The sequence below is a fragment of the Triturus cristatus genome, chromosome 9 (assembly GCF_964204655.1).
Source record: "Triturus cristatus chromosome 9, aTriCri1.1, whole genome shotgun sequence".
In the NCBI taxonomy this organism is placed as follows: Eukaryota; Metazoa; Chordata; class Amphibia; order Caudata; family Salamandridae; genus Triturus; species Triturus cristatus.
In genome coordinates, this window is record NC_140592.1 from 955,213,950 (window position 1) to 955,236,510 (window position 22,561).

The 22,561-nt window shown below is 43.2% G+C and overlaps 1 protein-coding gene across 4 annotated transcripts in view; it reads left to right on the forward strand.

The window, feature by feature from the left end:
• Positions 1-22,561, forward strand: part of KCNK10 (potassium two pore domain channel subfamily K member 10) — a 375,826-nt gene that overhangs the window by 295,048 nt on the left and 58,217 nt on the right. For all 4 annotated transcript variants that reach the window (XM_085626582.1, XM_085626584.1, XM_085626581.1 and 1 more), the window contains one exon: positions 3,546-3,706. In XM_085626582.1, coding sequence (XP_085482708.1) covers positions 3,546-3,706 — 161 coding nt within the window. The remainder of the gene's footprint in view (positions 1-3,545; positions 3,707-22,561) is intronic.

The following is a 22,561-nucleotide window of genomic DNA, read 5'->3' on the forward strand; positions in this document are numbered from 1 at the left end:
GTTATTGCTGACACATGCAGTTGGGTTGAGATTCCCCTTCCTTTTCCTTCTAGTAGTCAGCACTGCTGGGAAATGCAGAGCCAGATGGCAAAAGCAAAGCAGAAAACAATAAAAACATTGCAATCTACTTTCTTGCCAAATTTGGTGTAAATCCATTCAGCCATTTGTGCTGTAGATGTGAGCAAATGTCCTAAGGGAACTAAAATGGGAAAGCACTTCTTTTTTCAACCCACATTAGCTTTTCCCAGTGGAGGGTTCTTCGTGAAACTTGGCACGCTGAAACACAGCTCTCTGAGCAAGTAATGGTCAAATTTTGTGCAAGTCTGTCCACGGGGATAGGCAAATAAAATAATGTCCCTTCAATGGAAAGAGGCTGAACTATAACTACAAAGTGGCGACTGTGTAATTTGTGTGTGTGATTAAAAAAAGAATACTACTTCTTCCTAGTAAACTTTTCACACACCTTTGACCTCCTAATTCAAGATCTTGCAACACTGCTGACAACCAGATGACAAAAAACAGACTTCTGAATGAAATCCCTGCTCATGTCACCTCTCACAGGTAAAACAATTACAGTACTGAGACTGCCACCACTCAGTTGACATTACACAGGACTCAGCAGCAGCAATGTTGGAGCTCACCGTGCAAGTCGTGACTTCTTGTAGCTAATGCTCCAGTGCTTTAGGGCAGATCTCTGAATTACATTTTAGGGTCCACTAGATAGCTAATATCCTACTTCTCTCCTACCTGAAAACAATATATTATATCATTTTTTTTTAAAAACTCATTATCCTTCTTTTATCACTCATTCTCAGAGCAGAGACCTATTTCAAGCACAAGAGAGTAGAAAGAAAATGAAAATACCCTCCACTTAGAAGCAAACTTCTAATAGCACCAAGCAAGTGAGCTCTCCCTACAAGAGCTCCCTTGTCGCTTCTATCCAAGCATTAATCCATTTCGCTTTCACTCTTCCATCCACCATTTCCTCTATATATTCCATTTATTTTGTCTTTCACCATCCATCGGCCATTCCATCAATCTATCCATTCACCAATCTGTGATCTATGCATGTATACATCCATCCATACATTCATTCATTCTTTAACTTATCATCCCATCAATAAAGTCTTTAAGATTTCCATTTACACTGCCATCCTTTCACCCTTCCATCCATCCTCCGATATATACCCCTGGATTTCTACTTAGTCTACCATCCTATCACCCATCCATCTACCCACGGATTCACCCATCTTTCCATTCACTCATCCACCTACTCATCAGTCCACCCACTCATCTACTCATCCCACCTAGACTTCTCCAACCTTTCTTTCACTCCTTCTTACTTTCACCTTTTCTTCCTTTAATCTATCTATCATTCTTCCATCACCCCATCTCTTATTCTTTCTTACAGTGTTAATTAGGGACTTTTGTCTGTGGAGTTGCAGACAGAAAAGGCCCATAAGGAAACCCACCCCGCTCTATCTGCTAATGTTGGGCACGTCACAATGCCCTGAGTAAGCAAGCCACCTCTTGGTAGACTGGTCATTAGAAAGTCCTGTTACACGAGGCATCAAATCTCACTTTCCTTCATAAACTTCAATACTGATCTTTTCTCTTCTTCCCTTGCATACCAATGCCTTACTATTCAGTCTTAGACTGCCCCTTTCTCCAAACCAAATAAGAATAAATGTGTTTAGCCTTCTTAAGCACAGGCCAAAAGCAATGTGCAAGAAAATACACTGAAAAAAGGGAAATTTTAAAGAAATAATACAAGCAATGACCATCTTGATAAAATCTACTATATCATTGTCAAGATGTCTTCCTTGATCAACTTGATTAATTGTGCCAAAATCCACAAAGCGACTGTCTGCACTCAACACTTCATAAAGTAGCCAAGAACCACTAAGCAGGAGGGGTAGGTATCACTTTCATCACCACTTCATGCACCTAGCCTAAAACCACCAAGCAAGCACCCCTGCTGAACCAAAAGTCCTATTACAATCTATCTACTAATGTACCAAATGCAAACACTGTAGCAACTAATACCAATCACTCTGAGAATAATTTCATGTAAAATTGCTCTTTAAATACTACAACCATCTTCTCTTTATACTTCACAATCATATCCAACATATCTCTCTAAAAAGAGGAATTCATATCCCCTATTGAAGCTGTGCCATAACAACCCATGCAGAATTTGTAACCTCTCAGTCGCCTCTAGTGACTGATGTAGAACAGAGGACACATATTTGTCATCAACCCTTTGTAATATTTACCTGCATCCTTCCTTACTGCAATGGAAAATAATTGTTAACCCTTTCATAGATGACATCAATCATAGGTGCTAGCTGAACAGAGACCAGCCACAAACCTCTATATAGGCATATTCATCAGTGGCACAACCTCCACCTTTGTCTTCTACACCAAAATCTCTCTTTCGTTACACTCCAACTTAGAACAGATTGTAGCTGTAAGCGAGTCTAAATTTGATCACGCCAATAAAGTCTACCTAGGCCTGTCTTAGAATCAGTCTTCAAATTACAGAAAGATCCAAAATGTGTGGCTTCACCAGGGTCAGATGAAAACCCTAGCAATTGGGCAGGAAGACACTATATCTCTATTATATAAGTCTTGTTATGGTGCCCATAGTCTTGTTTGTGACTGACCTTTCTACACCAAAGACAATTACAGACATAAGCATCCACTTGTCAACAATTGATCATCACTTCCCACCTATTCACAGTCCCACCAATCTACATCCACATCAATGGTCACAGATGCCTCTGTGCCCGGAAAGTCTAACTCTGGAAACAACTAATTATAACACTGTGTAAAACAAAAGAAACTCTTATTCTTTTTTACAGCCATAAAGATGTTCCTACACACTGAGCTGAGCCTCAATGTTTTTTTATGACTGAATCTGTATATAAACCAAACAAAAAAATGTAATCAATTAATCAGACATCCATCACACTATTGTACTAAAGAGGGAAAAGGCATATTCAGCAGCAGCAAACAAGCAGGTCTATTTGGCGGACTGCCATGAAAGGTTACTCTTCTAGCTTTTAAAGGACTGTAGAATACAAATGTGTATATAACCAGGGAATTTGTTTGGATACACATAATCAAGAACAAACTTAATCTTTGAGGAAGGGGAGGCTTAGCAAGGAAGGGAACTCTCCCTTTGTAACTTGGTGCGTTAAGAAACCTAAGACTTGAGTTCTCCTAACCTGTTTACAATTCATGAATATCCCAGTAAAGTGTACATCCTGATGGTGTATATTCCAACTCCATGACATTGTTTATAGATGAGTCCACCTAGGGAAGGAGAGATTGTAGCCAATTGATGTTCAGAAGCAACAAACCTAACATCAATTGAACTCATATGATATGAGTGATTTGATATGTTGCCTCTGGCATCAATGGTGTTCAGACAGCATTATTATTAATCTAGTGTTTGCTTAACCCATGCTCTCCATTCACATGGTTACTTCTTTCTATTTATAACATTTCTGATTCTACCCTGTCTTTCTTTCTCTACCTAGGGTTTGGAAACATTGCACCAAGCACCATGGGAGGAAAGATTTTCTGCATTCTGTATGCCATTTTTGGGATCCCCCTTTTTGGTTTCCTCTTGGCCGGTATTGGAGACCAGCTGGGAACAATCTTTGGGAAGAGCATTGCTAGAGTGGAGAAGGTTTTCCGAGTAAGTTGTAGTGCACTTCTTTATTTCTGTAACATTCTTTCCAATTTATGAATCATACACCTATCTTACTTCTCTACTATTGATGGATGTTAATTCAAAAAAATGCAGTGAACAGGGGAAGTGCCATCACACACCTGTTGACCACCACTAACATCACAAGGTTGACATCTTATCTAATCTATAGACTCTCAACAGCTACATGTATGCTGCTGAGGGCTTAGTGGAAAAGACTCCTACAGCTGTTTACCGCCTCTTCCTGTAGCTGCTTTCATGATGCCAGAAACCATGGATATCAAGAGATGAACAAGGGAACCTAAGGATAAATTGGTAATCCTGCCTATGCCTAATTGGTGTTGTATGGCTTGTACTTTCCTAAATATAACTAAGTTTGTTGGACAACATAAACTTTGGACCGGTGCGAGACTGATCCTGAGCACCCCTCAGAATATGTTGACCTATAGTCCTGCTAGCTCACAGTTCAATATCTGTACCCCTAACCTTACAGGATAACAAATGGATGTGCAACCTCAGAACATGACAAACCCTGCTGAGATTGTGATAACAGATCTAGAACCCTTTTGCTCAGTTACTAATGCATAACCAAAGAGATAGACAATAAATACAGAGTGAAGCATTTCAATATTTATTGAAGCATTGTGATTCTTGACTAAAATACTTGTGCAGCAAAAATTAATAGAAGGAAACAGAATAACGTGCTAAGTATTAGGAGAATGGTGAAAATGATGACCAATACAACCATTTTGCTGATTACAGAAAACTATATACTTGCATACAAGTACTGTAATATAGTGTGCTCCTACCTAGGGCACTTTACCCTAGTGTGCCTAAGATGAGTGGATCTGTTAAATCCCTATTGGGTGGTCCAACTCCCTATTACCTGTGAGTAAGTGTTAGCAAGCTACCCGCTTGGTGTAGAGCTGGATTGCATCCCTCGCATGAGATGACAGGAATCAGATGAGCTCGAATTCCAGCATGGACCGGCCACTCAATGCAAGCAAAATGCTTCTCTGAATAATCAAAGGCTTGATGTCATATATCTAATAACATCCTCCTTGTTACCATGCCAAAGCCCTAGTCAGGGTGCTATTGTTTATTCTATTGTGATATATCCATCGCCAATCATCCAAAAACAAATAATAACATGTTGCGTGCTGAACTTAGCCCTTGTACAGAGTGTTCAAGGTGTTCTGTTATAGTGCCTATGGAGTGGTATTATGAGCAAACTGAGTTTGAAGAATGTTATCCTGTGTGTGCACACACATTAATGTTGTCAAATGTCATCGCAACTTAAGAGCTTGAGCATGTAAAGATGGTGTTTCTTAAGTGGGCCTAATGCCTCCACATGACATTGGGAGCTTGTTTTAAAACATTTTTATTCAGAAATTTCTCCTCAATTTATCAAGTAGTTTTATAACAGATGAAAATATATCTAGATTTTCTTTCCAATCATGACAGTATGGCAGAAGAATACACATCTTTAAAAATACATTTTCCATAACCTCCTTCATCCACTATTACTGAGATATGAATCTAGATAAGACTGGGTTGCCCCAGTGGTGTATAGCACTTTGGCTTTCACTCTGTAAATGTTACCTTTCAATTTGAAAGTTGCACGACGGTTCAAGCTTCATGCCCTCATTATGAATGGCCTCTTAATTCCAATGGGGATGGCAAAAGCAGTTAGTGGACCCATCAGAATTATGAGATCTGTGGAAATACTGAAACAGCTGAAATCTCTTGGCGAACATGTAGGGAGAAATGATGTATTATCTGGTAACTGACCTGGAATTACTGCTTTTCCTGGAAATTCTTCATTTCTAAGGAGACCCTCAAGATACAATTTGTAATCTCCTGATAAGTACACACGCATAGTTGCTTGTACCCTCAATATTGGTCCCTCTTGATAGACAAAGTAACTGCAAGTATCACTGAGCCACTCTTTGTGAGGGCCTCAATGATGGCACTAGGGAGCATAGCTGCTGTATTTAATAGAGTGAAGGGTATTTGAATCTCTATTTGTACTTGGTTGTGTGCATGCAAGGGTTCGGAGGCCTATTGAAGTACAATCGACAAACACGTGGTTGTTTTTTTGTTATTCTTTACTATCTGGGTACATATGGGTATTTGCAAATATTAAGTGAATTTTCAAATGATGCTGATAATGTAGTTTGTCACTTAGGACTGCCAAATCTACTTCAGTGTAATGTACCATAAATGTACAGCAAAAAGTACATGACATTTTTTATGGTGACGTTTTAGATTAGTTTCTTTCTACTATAAAATGTTGCTGTGAGTATGAACTATCAAAACAAATACTAAAATATGCCTCTAAGTTCTAGGATGGATGATACTAGAGGCAAAGATTAGAATATCGCTGTCTCGGCAACCAATGAGATTGCAGATAATATATTCAGTACCTACTTGGTATCCAGTGTGGCAGTGAGTCATTAGTGAATGTGACGGTTGGAACCACAAGTGTTCGCTCTTCACTTGGAGTAAAAACCACAAACCTTTCATCTTGTACACTATAGGGACAACACACCACCCCTAGCCCAGCACAGCAGACATTATAACAATTTGTGTCTCATTCACCGCAGCGTGACTCATGAGGCACTGAACCACAAGTTGTTGCTAGCAAATCACAATAAAACCATTTGCGTAGTGTTCTCTTCTGGTACAATAAACTACTACTGTTCAGGCACTGCAAGGTCTGCAGGATGTCACACAGCATGTAATTTATGGACTGCAAGGCATCACTCACCATGCACTACAAGATCCACAAGCCTTTGGCCACCATGCACAACAAGATCCACAAATCGTTGAACAGTAAGAACCGAAACCACAGTCTTCACGCACGGAGGAAACAACAAGCCGTGGTGAGCCACACATTGCAGACACCACACCTCCTCCTCTCTCAAGCTGTGACCATACAACAGTTGCACTCACACTCCACCATTTGCCTTCCTAACAGTTTAACAAGAGTGCTCTGCTCAGCAATGCCTCCTTTCCACCTACTTTCCTCTGTGCTCCTGCACCAGTGTGATCATTTCTGACTACTACTGCAACTCACAGCAACCTACCCCAACTGTTTTATATTTGAACGGTTGCACAATTTCTCTCTAGGCCACTTGCATCATGCACAACACTGAAACCAACCTACTGTATATTTTATCAAATTACATTTGATTAGCAATTCAACTTGATTTTCTAGTTTAATATGACGAGACATAAGGGTCTAATTTAGAGTTTGGTGGCCAGGATACTCCTTCACAAACTTGGCGGATATCTCATGCGTTGTAATACAAGTGCCATAGGCTATAATGCACTTGTAATGCGAGTTACTCAGCCCATCGGCGATTAGGAGTAGTAAACCCTCAGCCCCAGCGACTCAGGCTGCTTAAAGCAGGCAAAAGCAGCCAAAATCTGCAGGCGGCAAAGCAGCACCGAACAAAACACAACCAGGGAAATTGAATGCAGTTTTCTGGGTCTCTTAGTTACCATACAAGCCAGAAACTGTAAAGTGGCCTTGCCAGCCAAATTAATGAGGTCCTCTGTTGTATAAATCCCATGCCACTACTCATACATTTGATTTAAGAATTTATGTTTAATTATTCTCCCATTTTTAACATGTTTTGTGTTTATAGAAAAACATAATATAACTAGATAAGTGAAAAATATAACATCTCGATATATATAATGTTAGGTGTTTTTCCATAAAAGCACCAACCAGTGTATCTAGTGAAATATTAGCAAGTTTGCAGATAGCATCGAGAAAAACAATGCGCTCCAAAAATAGCTCTGAAGTACAAAATGTTTTAGAGTCATAACTGTTCAATTAGAAACCACAGAACAATCTCCGTGTAACTTCCTGGACGATAATATCTCTTTGAGCAGTCTATAAACCTGCCTATCTATATTTGCGGCTTCGAATGATTGTTCATTGTCTTTTTTCGGAAACAAAATAATTAAATCTGTTCTGCACACGTGGCCTGCTGCGCCTCTCTCGGCTAGAACGTGCAGTACGGCCCGGGTGCCCTGGTATCCATGCTCGTGCGCGTGTAAAATACATAACCTAATCTCAGATGTAATTCAGTTTTTTACTCTGCCTTCTGTAATAATATGTCTTAACCCGTGAAACCTAACTTGCTTGGTTCCAGGAAGGTTTTCCACGGGCTTACACTCGAACTTCAGTCCAGAGAACCGAGTCTAGGCTCCATGTGGGGTTGAACGAAGGTCAGACCAGGCCATCTGACTACCTGTGTAAACAAGCCCATCTGGGCGTGTTCCCTGGTCTGCTAAATACTAGTGGCATTAAACTTTCTCGGTTAAAAGTAACCAGTACGCAAAGATGAGTCACCCTGGCAGCTTTACTAAACTGTGCTAATGTTAGCAGGCCTAAGGGAGCGACGGGTGGGAGTGAAAATATTGAATTAAAAAAGTGTCTCCTGCTACTTGGAGTTTTAATCGCTGCAAGAAAAGATGGGCAAGCCGAGCATTATAGTACCGTTTCCACTCATCATCTCCCAGGCAGCAACAAAAGGTGTCTCATGCAGCTGATGGGTAATTGCAGCTTTCTCTAGACTAGTTAAAGAATGTGGGTCCGCTGCCCGGCCACACAATATACCGCTCTGGACTGAAGTTCACTGATAGACGCTTCTGTACAGACGTGTCAGAAGTTTTTGCGAGGCCTGGGGCAAACACTCAACATTTGGCCACTTGTATGCTTCTGTTTTTTTAACAGGTGTCATATGCACCTGTCCCTAGAAACAATGCAATCCAGGAAAATAGAGAACATGACATTTGGCACCATCTAGTGGTAGGCCTTGTAAGGTCCCTTATAATGTATGACGACAGGCTTTCTTTCAAATAAAAATCTATAAACACATTTTGCTAAAGAGATCATATCCCTGGAAAGCACAGTGACTGAGGCATGGTGCCCCCTCTGCCCTCCTACGTTTGGGGCCCTACTTCTCTTACTGCAAAATTATCCTTAGGGAGTAGAAGTTCCTTCCCTTTCATTAATCTAGCATTGGCATAGCCAAAAGGTCTCGCCTTTGGGGCCTTATAAGTGTTTAGCCAGAGCTATTGACTTTGCCAATGTCTTTAAGCTGTGCTGTAGAGAAGTGTGGCTGCTGTGCAGCTTGCTGAAAAGTTTTAATAAAAAAGTGTCAGAAGCATTTTTGTTGCCTTATATATGACCAAGATGGCATCATATTAAAAAAAGGTATTTACAATAAAAAAATGTCCTCAGTTTTCATTTGTTCTTGCAATGCTGGCAACTTGTTCCTGCCTATTCCAATGGTTGTTTGCTAAAGCTTTTTTTGAGGGGGAATAAACAATCGGAGGGTGAAGGTTGGGAACTAGTACCTGTATTATAACACTAGCAGCGGCCAGACGCTAGGGGAGAATCAACAGATGCCAGATTCCGAGAGCAGGATGAGGTGGTGCTGAGGGATGCTGAGGTGGTAGTGGTGGTGGTGGTGGTGGTGACTGGTGCGGAGACGATGCTGAGGTGATGCTGAATGATACTCGGGTCTTGCTGAGTGATGATGATGTGGTGGTGTACTAGTGCAAAGGCAATGCTGAGTGATACTGATGTGGTGCTGAGTGATTCTGTGGTGGTGGGTAGTGATGCTGTGGTGGCGCTGAGGGATGCTGTTGTGGTGCTGAGTGATATTGTTGTGGCGCTAAGTGATGCTGTGGTGGCCCTGAGTGATGCTGTGGTGGTGCTGAGTGATGCTGTGGTGGTGCTGAGTAATGGTGTGGTGGCACTGAGTGATGCTGTGGGGGTGCTGAGTGATGCTGTGGTGGTGCTGAGTGAGGCTGTGGTGGTGCTGAGTGATGCTGTGGTGGTGCTGAGTTCATTACACTGTGCTTAAAAACTGTTGTGTAAGGGGAGCTGATTTCAGTGTGAAGCGCTATAATGCCCTAGGTTCAAGTTTGCGCAATAATTATTTTGGACAGGCAAGCGGGTGTGGCCTAAGGTAATGTAATCGGACAATATCAGGTGAAAGCACTAAGCCCGGGAGTTGTGTGCGTGCGTGCGCTAAAAGGAAATTTAAAAAAAACCCGCGACTAGTGTGGCAAAAGTGAAAGCAGCTGCAGCGTCCCGCGAGTGTAAGGGTACCCACGAGCGAGAGAGGAAAGCCAGATGGCGCAGCCAGATGGCGTCTGTGTGCCTGCCTGCGCGCGTAACCGCAAGCTTTAGGCCACAAGCAAAAGCTTGTGGTTGGATTTCTGAAGCTCACTCGCTAAATGTCTCGCCAGTCCAGCGCATGCGCTTGCTCAGGTGAGACCTAAAAAGGATCTCTTTACTCTTTCGAAAAGGTATTTGTACGTTCACTCCCCAAGGAAAAACCTCGAAAACTACTGATAGGAGAAAAACTAAGAGGGTTCCTTTGTTTGTTCGTTTGGTTAATTTCTTAAAACGCAATTCTAGAATTAAAAATGTACATCAAACATCTCATACAAAAGCTAATGATGCTGCTGGGATTCATTTGGTACCCAATGTTTGTGACAGCTGGATAATTTTCACCTTTTTGTATAGGTGCAAAGTGAACACTAAAGGCCTGATTCACACAGATAAATTGACACTTTTGTGTAAGTTTACATTTGTTTTGGTATTCACAAACACAGAGTTAATGGCAAGTTTACAACTGCGGAGACTCTGCAGTCCAGATGGAGAACTCCACACGTAAAAAGATAGGCATATCTGGAATTCTCTGCAGTCATACACTTACTATTAACTCTGTGTTTGTGAATACCAAAACCAACACAAACCTCCACAACAGTGTAAGTTTACCTTTGTGAATCAGACCATAAGAGAATAAATGACATATAAACAAAGAGACCACAGCTTTGCATTTAACAGGCCCAAGAGATTAAATAATATCACAGCTTTCTTTCAGAACAAATTTAGGGCCTGGTTACAAGAGGCTCAGTGTTTTTGCATCCAGGTTTCACAGTGTGGGGCTGGCCACATGTCCTGATTTTACCAGGCACGGCAGGCACAGGTAACAGCGGTGAGGCAGGGTGGGGCGTGGGAGGAATTGGAAAGACGACAGAATAGGGGAGGTAAAATAAAACAAATAATAAAACCAATTAGCTTGCGCTAGCCGCATCGCCAAGCGCAAGGTAAGTGGTTTTATTTATTTTTTATTTTACTTGCCCTGCCCTGTCGTCTGTCCACGTCATGCCCTGCCCCAGCCCCACATCCCCACCTATTTTACCTGTGCTGGCCCTGTCTGGATATTACCAGCCAGAAAATTCTCCTGGTACAAATATGTGCAGACCAGTCTCCAATCGCGATCTGTTCTACAGCACAGGGGAGCACAGAATACTCTCTTCACCAAATCACAGTCTCTCCAGGCCCGTGACATGCCCTCATCCCAGCCCCCTACCCTCATTTACCACGTGCCGAGAGCAGGTGGTTAAGGGGAGCAGATTTGCCCCCAGAAACAGGACTCCGCATGCAGATTTGTACCCAGTAATTTTGGGTTTGCATGTTGTTCCCATATTGCAAGAACAAAAACTCAGACTAGCGAGTTTTCGATACTGGCATCATGCCATTATATCTAGGGTGACCAGAAGACCCGGTTTTCCCCGGACGGTCCCGGTTTTTGGAGCAGTGTCCCGGTGTACCGACACTTTGATGCAAATTAAAGAAATGTCCCGGTTTTTGCATAGTGCCCGGGTTAAACAGATAAATGTCCCAGTTCTTGCGTAGTGCCCGGTTTAAACAGATAAATGTCCCAGTTTTTGCGTAGTGCCCGAGTTAAACAGATAAATGTCCCGGTTTTTAAATAGTGTCTCGCTCGATGCACCTGCTTTACTTCTCACAGGTGCTGAGACGGGTCTCTATTGGCCTCTCCATTTTTGCCCTCACGGTAGAAAAAAAACCTTACTGCTGCAGCAGTACCACCCTTCACTGCTTTTAAAGAGACCCGTTATAATTCTTTCACAGCCTGTCTCTTCATACCAGAACTGAAGCATTTTCAATGTTATGTACAGCGAAGCCAAAGTTGTTGCTTATTTCTCTTATGCAGCTAACTTCCGTTGACAAAGCCTATAGTCCAGGCTTGTTCTAGGTGTGATGTTACAGTTATATTATTTATCTGGATACAATGATAGCAGCAGCGCATTTTTTGGGCGGTACGCTATGCTAAGTACAGATCTGTTTCGTTTATGTGTTTTAAGCTACGTCCTTAATTACATCGGCTACGTCCCTTGAGAGACACCTCCCCCCCTGTTTTTTCATCCCACTTAAAGCCATGGGTACTTCTGTCAGTCCTACTGCTATGTCTATGACATCTGTCCCGGTTTTTTGTTTTGAGAATCTGGTCACCCTACATTATATCGTGCCAGGGGGTATCCCGCTAACGAAATTCAGCCCACCTGTAATCGGATCACCGGAGCGCTGAGTATATGGGGGAACACGTGTGGTCTAAGGGTCTCAGCAGTTCTTCTGTGACATCAGTCTGTATTTTATTTTTCTTTGAGCTAGAAGAGCTGCTACTTTTTCTTCCCTAAGCTTGTGCTGTGCCAGTTTTCCCAATTACAAACAGACATGGAAGCACAGAAAGAGTCAGGCTGAACAAAAGGTACAAGCAGCCTGCAAGCATGCGTCCATGTTTGCACGAGTTAGTGCTTTAAAGCCAGGATCATTGGCTTTGCTAATGCTTGTTTAATACACGTTGTAAAACCCCGAACACAGTGGTTCTTCACTCTACTCGTCTCCCTCTTGTAATTAAATGAAATGAAATCCGGTGATGGGAGTTGGCAAGCACGCTGGACAGCGTCCAGAAAAGGGACGTCTATCTTCTGGCAATCCATACCTGCCAGCAATGTCTCTCTAAAGCGCCATCGCTTTGGATGCGGAGCCACCTGATCACCTTAATTGAGGGCATTTAAAGGTACTTTAAACCAGCAGTAACATTAAGCCATACATTATTTTGCTGTGACTACATGTTCTCCGTTTACCATTAGTTAGCACTCTATTTTTTTTAATTCGTAATTCATGCAAAACATTTTTTCTTCTGAGCAATGGTGATTTAGTGAGCTTTGCCTAGCGTGACCCACGGCCTAACAGTATAGGAGTGTAACGTGATCATATATTTGTTTGGATATCAGGAGATTGGAGCTCAAGAACATTCTTTTTAGCCATTTCCCGTCTTATCTGGTAATGACTGGCACAGTGTGGGGGTGGTGGGCATTCATAGTATACAAAGGAGTAGCCAGAAAATTAAAACACCCCCCACTTTGAGCCAACATTCTTATGGCACCAAGCAAAGCAAGTCATTGTGACCCTCCTCGGAAGAGCCCCATCTCTTCCTTCCAAGCATCTATCAATTCATACTTTCATCCTTCCATCCACCTATTGAGAGCCACCATTTCACCTTTACATTCTATCATCCATTTATTCTTTCAACCATTAGCCATTCACCATTCAATCCATCGATCCGTCCAACCAACTATATCCAAACCTATCCATCTCCAAACCTATCCATCCATTCATCTGTCCACCTTTTCACTCATCCATTCATCCACCTTTTTACTCATCCATCCATCAACCATTTCATGCATCCATCTGTTCATCATCCATCCATACACCCTTTCATCCATCCATCCACCATTTCACTCATCCATCCATCCTTTCACTCCATCCATCCTTACACTCAGTCATCCTTCTAATCTATCCACTCATTCACCCACTCTCCCTCCATCCATCCATCCACCCATCCATCCTTTCATTCATCCATCCACAATTTCACTCATACATACATCCACCCTTTCACTAATCATCCATCCACCTTTTCACTCATCAGCCATCCACACTTTCATTCATCCATCCACCCTTTCACGCCATCCATCATTTCATTCATACATCCATCCTTTTACTCATACCCCCATCATTTACTCCTTCACTCCTTCACTCATCCATTAATCATTTTATTCACTCACCCATCCATACACTCATCCATCAGTCCATCCACCCTTTCACTTATACATTCATCCTTTCATTCAACCATCCATCCATCCTTTCAGTCATCCATCATCCACTCTCTCACTCATCTATTCTGTGACCCATCCAACCTCCATCCACTCATCCTCCATTCTTTCACTCATCCATCCATACATCTATCCATCCATCCATCCACCCATCCATCCATCCACCCATCCATCCATCCATGCATTCATCCAGCCATCCACCCACTCACCCTCCCACCTTTTCACGTTAATTATGAGCCTTTGTTTCCTGAGCTGCAGACAGAAGAGACCCATCAAGACCTCCACCCCGCTGTAGCTGCTAAAGCAAGGGGTTCACAATGCATTTGATAGAATGTGATAACAGGCTGTATCCATGGCAGTGTGGATGTAGGGCTCCTCGTCATGGTGCACAACTGAGTGCACCTTCTCCAAACCGATGATCCTGATAAAAGATTGATTAACAAAGTTGGTGCAGAGCTGTGTATGGATTCACTCGAGGCGACTACACGACCTGCCATCTTACCTAGCAACAAGGAAACAGCAGAAGAGAAACAGGGTCAAGACCGATTTGCATATGGCTGGGTCCAAACTGGGGTGGCGTGGTGAGCAAAAGAACGATGGATTAAATCCAGATCCTTGTGACAGGGGGTGAATGTTTGCATTGTTCAGCATTCCGTCCATCATGTGTTCCTTTTGATCTTACCTAGCACAGCATCGCATAGCATAACACAACATGAACTCAACTAAGCAATACAGGATTATGTAAGTGCAATAATTACTAATATGAGGATGTATGTTATAACGTATTACTAAACATACAAGAAGAGATACATAGATCAGGTGAACACATAAAGGATAATGTAGTGATGAAGCAGAAAGTGTTCTTCATTTAAACTGTGCCAGTATATTGTACCACATCCCACCCATCGAGTGGGCTCATAGAATCGTTTGGTGTTGACGCCTGTCAGCATGCTTGTTAATGTTTTCTAGAGGGGGACATTTGGTGTAGGGTGTTTCGATCCTAGTCCATCAAGGCTGACCAATGTAACTGAGGAGCACCTAATGGTGGCATATGGTGTGATGGTGCTACAAGGTCATTTATTTCCTCAAGAATGATTGGCTGTACAGTGGTATGTGGCTGCAGGTAGGCTAAGCAGTTCCTGATCCTCTTCAGCCAAACTTCAAGTAAATAGTATCAAGCTGAGAGAAATTCAGGCATGATGTAAGAAATGCAATAGTAGCTATTTCCTGTTTGGAGGTTTCTGGATGCTCTAGTGTCCATGTGACAGAGTTAGTTGTCTTAGTGTTGTCTGTCCTTGGAGAATGGCAGTCACAGAGGAGTAACTAAAACAACCATCTATGGGGGTGGAACGTCTTTCAGGGCATTCCTAATTCCTTTCAAGTAGGCCAGCATGGAGTCATCTGGTCACCTCCCGTTTGGATACATCGAGGGCTTTATATCTCAATCTCTTTTATGGAACAACAACTTCCCTGGAGCAGTCTAGCCCCCATGCCATGTTATGGAAAGAACAGGAAACCCTCCAGAGAGGCAAAAGTAGCAGGCTGCAGGTCTTTTATATTCCCTGCAGAGCACCAGAGCTGTACCACAGCTGGCGACGATGTGGGAGTTCAAACTCGCGTTGTATTTAGCCCTCCCTGGGCATGTCTGCAGTCCACATCCTCAGCTGTGTTCTGTTTCAGGGAAAACCCACTGAGTATACCTCGCGTACTGCCCTACTAGCTGTGCATCAGGTATCTGCTCCTTGGTCTGTCCCAGGTGATCAAGGAATGGGAAACCAGTCTTGGTCGAGCCCCACGCCTCATCCAACGATTGACTCTCACCAGAGTGTACAGAATGAAGAGTGAACGCCAAACTCCTGAAACACTGACAGTGCTCACTCCTCCAGCAAAAGAGGTTCTTAAGAGAAAGCATTTTCTTACATACTACACACACAGAGTTATAAAAGTGATCATCACAGGTATTGTGCCATTTGCTATGCATACAGTGCCACGCACGTTTGAGCGCTTCATAGCTGTACCATGGATTATTTTATCACCGCCTTGGCAGACAGAAGACTGTGACCAAGCCTCCCCATCCCCAGTGCCAGTTTAGCAAAGGTTTCCCTTGCTCAAGGAGGCTAGGGTTGACTCTAGGTGAAGTAGGAGATCCACCTTCAGTAGCTCTCAGCAAAGTCTCTCTTCATTCATATATCACTATAATACGTCACCATGGAGAGCAATTCAAGGTAGTCAATGAAACATATAACACAGTGCTGTAGAGATGAATGCTGTTGTCAGTCCAGCATCGGAGCACAGTACGATAATTGTGTTGCATTGCCATCTTAGCGTGGGTTGGTCTGCAATAAATACATATAATAAATACTATGCAGTAAATCTTTCGCTGCAACAGGACATTATCACTTACATATCCCTTTGTGTAGCAGAGAGTTTATTCTGAGACTGAAACACAGAGGCCATATATCTTGCACAGAGCAGAAGGATGCAGACACTGTCCCACTCTCATCATTGTGATGTTAAGTAAAAGATGTGTACCAACAGATGTCTTACTACGAACCTCTTTTACTACTACTCTGTCTTGCTAAAGGTCTTAGGGGAATTTGTTCCCATTGCTACCCCTGTAGTAACTACCCATGTGGTCTGGTCAGAGCAAAACCTAAGCTCACATGCATAACATAGTTATGATTTGAAAAATGTTTAAAGGGACTTCACAATCGCTAAGATCGTTATGTTTATGATATGATATGGCAGACGCGAGTGTCAACCTAAAAACATATGTGGTGCAGGTCTTCGGATAACCCTTTAAATATGGATGGGAAGAGCTAATACTGGAAACCTCTCAGAGGATCATGGACGAAAAGAAGAGTTATGAACAGAAAGTAGTACCTCAAGTTATCAATTACACAGCTGGGTTCTCCATACCCCTGGTGCTACGCCGCAAAGTTGTGTTGTTGGTGTTTGTTGCAAGACAACCTGTTTCGTTGAAGCTGTACGTTGTATAGTTAGTGAGTTGTTCATGTAACTAAGCAGTGCCAGTCCAAGCCACGCAAAAAACAAAAGGGTAACTTTGGCAAGGCTTGAACGGGCAGGCTAGGGTTAACTTTTCAATTTTTCTGCCAGCGTGTGGTCTTCTCTTCATAGGTGGCAGCGTCTCTGAAACTATATGGCCCTTCCTCAGAGGAACCAATAACCACCTTGAGGCCCTGGTCTACTCCCTGCATTGGCAGACTTGGGCAAAAATACAGTACCCCAGAATTAGCAGATGTCCAGCTAGACCCATTGTCTCCTGCCATTGTGCATGCGCATATGTCTGTGAACACACGCACGCAGATGGGCACGCACACACACGTTTGTAAAAGGCACCTTTTGAATGTAAATAGCTTTCTCCTCTGTTTTTATTGCTTGCTTCCTCATGTATTCTTTGCTTTTATATATTGTGTTTATTACTGGCTCATTGTGACATGTATTATCACTTAATAAAGCTTATTAAACACCAAAAAGGCTCCTTTTGAATGAACCCACCACTTGGGCAGTATGCTAACTCAAACTTATTTCCCTAAAATCATTGGACTATGATTGAGGAACTAGTCATGTAATTGGTTTTCTAACCGGGTTGCCTGAACTCGTATCAGGCAAAGAATTCAATGAATCTACCACAGCTGGCTGTTTGGGCTAATACTCCGTTTGATTAGAGCCCACCTGATGCTGAATGGCTAGTTTGTTCAGTGATTCCAGGTCGCGGGTGTGTATGCATCGCTGCCACATGGACCGTTCAAGGACAGTCTACTGTGCTAGACTTTCTCCTGTCACTCATCTCTCCCTCCCATGTAAAATGAACATCAAGCCCTTGACTTAACGAAAAGAAAGATATCTACGTGAAATAAGCCTACAGTCACTACTGGATCACAGTGAGTCGTTAAGTCAATAATAGCAAATCATAATGAAGAAAAAAAACTCAGTAACAGCACTCTGCATTAATTTTTTAAAACATATTTTTATTAATATAATATATGAATAGCATCTGTAACTGCTAACATACATACATATTGTATATATTTCTTATCGCCTTGCATGTACGAACACAGTATGGTCGAGGTTCACAATATCTAAGCAATGAAACATAACAGATAAATTTCACATTCACATGTGTAGGCTCTTTTCGTTATTAATATCATACAGTGTGGGTGAGTGGCATCTTGGGTTCAGTAGGGGATATGTGAATTAAGGTAGCAGAAAGTGTTTATGGGTCTGTCGGGCCTGGGGCTTCCCGGCCAAATGCTAAGGGTAGCATCTACCTGTATCTCCGAGATTGCTCAACTCGGGATTTGTTTAGGACATGCTCTGGGCCCTAGGTGGGTTCGGATATTCTATAAAACTCTGTGTGACTCCCCTTCACACAATTGAGAGTGGTTTTGTGTTAGAACTGCATGCTTCTTCCCTCAGTAAAGATTTTTCCTCTGCTCTGTCCCAGTATTCTACCTCCATAACCCATCTCGTATAGAGCAGACCAGGGACTGAATTATGCAAAGTGCCCTTGGGGTGCAACGGGTGTTTGCGTCCTCTTTGCGCACCCCCAGCACACTTTGGTATTCCAGAAGGGGCTGCAAATGCTTGCACGGGCCTTTCTGTAAACAGGTAGTACTGGCGCTATCACCAGAGATTGTTTCTTCATTTACATGGAGGTGTGGTCCCATGCAAATTAGGGAATCCTTTTGCCTCTGTGCTGTATTATAGATGTGGGTGCAGAGTCAAAGAAGCTAACAGGAGGCGCACTGACAGTGCACCACCTAAAAGATGGCACACTGTCAGTGCGCCCCCTGATGGCAGCCCAATGGAGGGGGTGAAGGGCATCCCCTTGCAGGTGGGTGCAGTCACTCACTGCGCCCGCCTGCAAGGGGATCTCTTATCACTCTTATAAGTGCAGGGTTGCTGCCGGCACAGTGAAACAGGGAGCGGCTGCTTCAAAGCCGCTCCGTATTTCACTTGAATGCGGTGCCCCCAGAGCATCACGAGTTTGCGGCTGCCCTAGGGGCAGCACATTACATCTAATAATGTGCATTTTCCTTCTTAGCGACGAGTGCACCTTTTGAAAGGTGCACTCGGCGCTAGCAAGAAAAATGCGCCCATTCTGTAATATGGCCACAGGGGCCCTAGTATGTAAAGGGTGTACTTTCCCTGTTTGCACCTGGCTCCCCTTAAAACAGGTGCATCAGGCGCAAACAGGGAAATTGCTTCCTTTTACATAGAATGTGCTGCTACAAGGGCAGCTGCGAACTCGCGCTGCCCCCAGGGAGCGCATTCATTTGAAAAATGGAGCAGCTGCTTTGAATCCGCTCTGGGTTTCACAGTACAGGTGGCAACTCGCCTGCACTTTTACAGGGGATTAGAGACCCCCTTGCAGGCAGGTGCAGTGAGTGACTGCTACCGCCTGCAAGGGGATGTCTGGGGGGTCCATAAGACCCCCTTCACTCCCTCTAGAGAGTTGCAATCAGGGGTTGCACTGACAGTACACCACCTTCTAGGTGGTGCACACACTGTCAGTGTGCCTCCTGATGGCTTCTTTGCTTCTGTGCCTGCAGCTATTATACGGCGTGGGCGAAGAGGCAAATGGATTCCCTCATTTTCATGGACCACTCCCCCATGCAAATGATGGAATGCCCTCTGAAGATGGTGCTGGTGCTTTATGTGCGCCATCGCTATTGGTATTACAAAAGGAGATGCACAAGCGTCTGTGTCCCCTTCTGTAATACCAAAGTGCCCCGGGGGAGCAAAAAGTGGGCAAAAACCCCTGTTGTGCCCTAGGGGCACTTCCATAATACGGCCCCAGATGTCCACTTCCAGGTCTTAGCTAACAACTTCCTGGCCAGTGCAAGTGCTGGGTCAATCAGTTTATTGCCCACTGTATTGGGCACTGAGCGGGGAAATCCAACTAACAGGCATGTGTCAGGTGGCAAATCAAGTCCCAGTTTAGAGATTCACTAAAAGATTTTGACAGCCCCTTTTCAGTATCCCTGTATTAAAGGACACACTCAGACTATATTGATGAAATCTGCAGAACACCTGGGACATAATATGGGGTCCACCCCGAACATGTCTTCTAATTTCTACGGGGAGAGATAAGTTTGCTGTAGATAATTAAATTGAGTGAACTTCAGTCTAGTGTTTGGACATTCCGATTGTAAGTGGAACATCATTCTATTTCATTCCTTACCCAGTATATTGTGGCCAAGGTACGTTTCTTATCTGCATTTGAGTTTCAGGAGGTCTGTCCTGGTCAGTGGAAGTGTAAGACAGTGTGGGTTCTTTCAGCCAAATGCCCATAGCCACGTAAATGTGCGGATTGGTGCCCGCTGTGTCAGAAGCTGCCCAGGCGCAAGGTCATACCCCACAATCAACTGCTTTAAGGCCATGACTTTGCCATTTATTTATCAGTTCCCCACTATGATGAGACCCGCCTCTGTACACTGCAACAACTTCTGGGGTGTAAAAAAGAATTGGTTAGAGTCTCCACAAGACAATCCAGCAAGTGGTAGAAGCACCCTGCATTCTTGTCAAAGGCAAAACCTTTAGGGAACTTTTGTGTATCACCAACTATTGCATGGTTGATGTGTTGGAGATAAGACTGGTCTTGAAGTGAGGGTAGATAATACTGCAGAAGAGCTTTAAATAACTGAAGGCTCAATACAAAGGAAATCTCTGGCTCAAGAAGTGACTGGCTCTGCTCCTGCAGCTAACAAGTGACATTGGATGTGCAGTGGAGACAAGAAGGGGGACTGTAAAGCTGACTAATGAGGTACATTTATCGCCTTCCAAAGCCTTGTCCGAACCATGGGCAATGGTCATCTCTCTTGGGAGCTTCTGCTTACAGGAGGAACTCTGCTTCTTCTCCAGGTCATCTAAGCCCGTCAGCTGTGAGGGCCACACATATTTCACCTGTGGCAGCTTTGCGTTATGTACTGTGGTGTGGGGAGGATGGCTCTCTTTACAGGCTCAATAGAAGCAGAAAAGGACAACTTTTTCTACAAGGACTGGCTAAACTGAAGGTGGTACGGGCCAACCAACATAGGTATTGCCACAGAAGCGCAAGTTAAGGCGTTCTTTCGCCTCATGCAGCACAGGGGTGCACCTGATCAGTGCTCAGACAGTAATTGATAGATAAAAAAATTCTAGATAGATTTGCAGGATTTGTGTTTTTTTCTTTTTTTCTTCCATCCTGAAGGCAGGTTTTAGTGAGGAGGGGAGGGGAGCTGGGTGTAGCATTGAATAGCCGTGTTTGGATTGATTTCCCAGATGGTGGTGGTAGCCACTGTGGGGCTAGTGATGGGCTTGCAAGGGCGGAGTGATGCAACCACTTGAAGTGAAGTGATGTCCATGATTCGAATGTTGAGATGGGATGTCATTAGAATACAAAGAGCTAAGAAGCATTGCTTAGTAGCAATTGTGCTGCAGGGGTGCATGGATGAGACTATCTGCCCACAAAACGCACATTTAACCTATACAGAAAAAGGATTATTTTATAAATGTGGGGTTCTGTCAGAACTCTCTGCTTCTCAAACGAATGCCATTGGGGGTTGCTATTCGTTTCTGATGGCTGCATCGATACCCTGGGCAGCTGGGTTATTGTGCAAGGAAGCAAGGCGAGAGGTTTGTTATTGCATGCACATTATAGGGTCGGAGGGGGGGAATATTCAATTAGATGCAACAGCGAATCTCTTGAGTAGTTGCATAGTGCATTAACTCCATGTTTGTTTGGTCAGCCTTTTTAGCTTGCAGTATTAGCCGAACTAAAAATAAGAAAATTACCAAGAAATGAATATAGAACCCTAATCAGAATAGACGACGAAGTGGATTTTATGATCGTTTTTTATGCATACATACAGATCTGAATAAATATACTACAATATGGGAGCCATTACAGCTTGTTACCACTATGATTCATGGTGGGTAATAATGCCATTATGTAAGACCTGGGGCCTGATTTAGAGTTTGGCAGACGGGTTACTGCATCACAAACGTGACGGATCCCGTCCACCTCATTACAAGTGCATTATATCCCACGTGTAATCGGGCAGATGGAATATCCGTCATATTAGCCATCCAATAAATCAGGCCCATAGTTTTTATTTGTTTTAGAGATATTAACATTTGGGCTTTTTTGGATTAATTGCAACCTCTAATTTATCTTCTATTAAAAAAATTATATATGAGGTATTGGAAGGGTTTCCAATAGGCTAGGCCCTCTGGGGGATGGTCAGTTGGGGCGGAGTCAGTCATGACAGGGAAGTGACAGTTGTGGTTTCAGAATATCGAGGTCACACAATATTATGAACAGGATATCGAGGACCATATTATTGACAGGTAATGTATGTATATATTTCTATACCCAACTCCACATATGCATACCTTGACAATATATGTTTATATCTTCACGGTACATAGATGTGGAGTTAAGAAAAGTAGATCTATACCTCCTTCTGTGCTCCTACCTGTTGCATATTTTGGTCTTCGATATTCTGGTCACAATATTGAGTGACCGCGATGTTCCCTCCTGGATATGCCATACTATCACCGAAGTGACTGTTCCTCAGCAGGACTCTACTTTTGGAAGCAATGGGCTATCAGAGACTCTCCCTATTTGACAATGGACAGGGCCACTAGAATTATGTGATTCTGCGTCCTAAATATGTTTCTAGTTATGGATTTACTGCACTGGCCAAATAATACACCACCTGCACAAATTTAGCAGACAGATTTCAATCCAAAAAAAATGCTTCTAGTTCTATTGTTGCTGAAAAAATGAATGACAATTGCCGCAGTGCACGGGCAAAT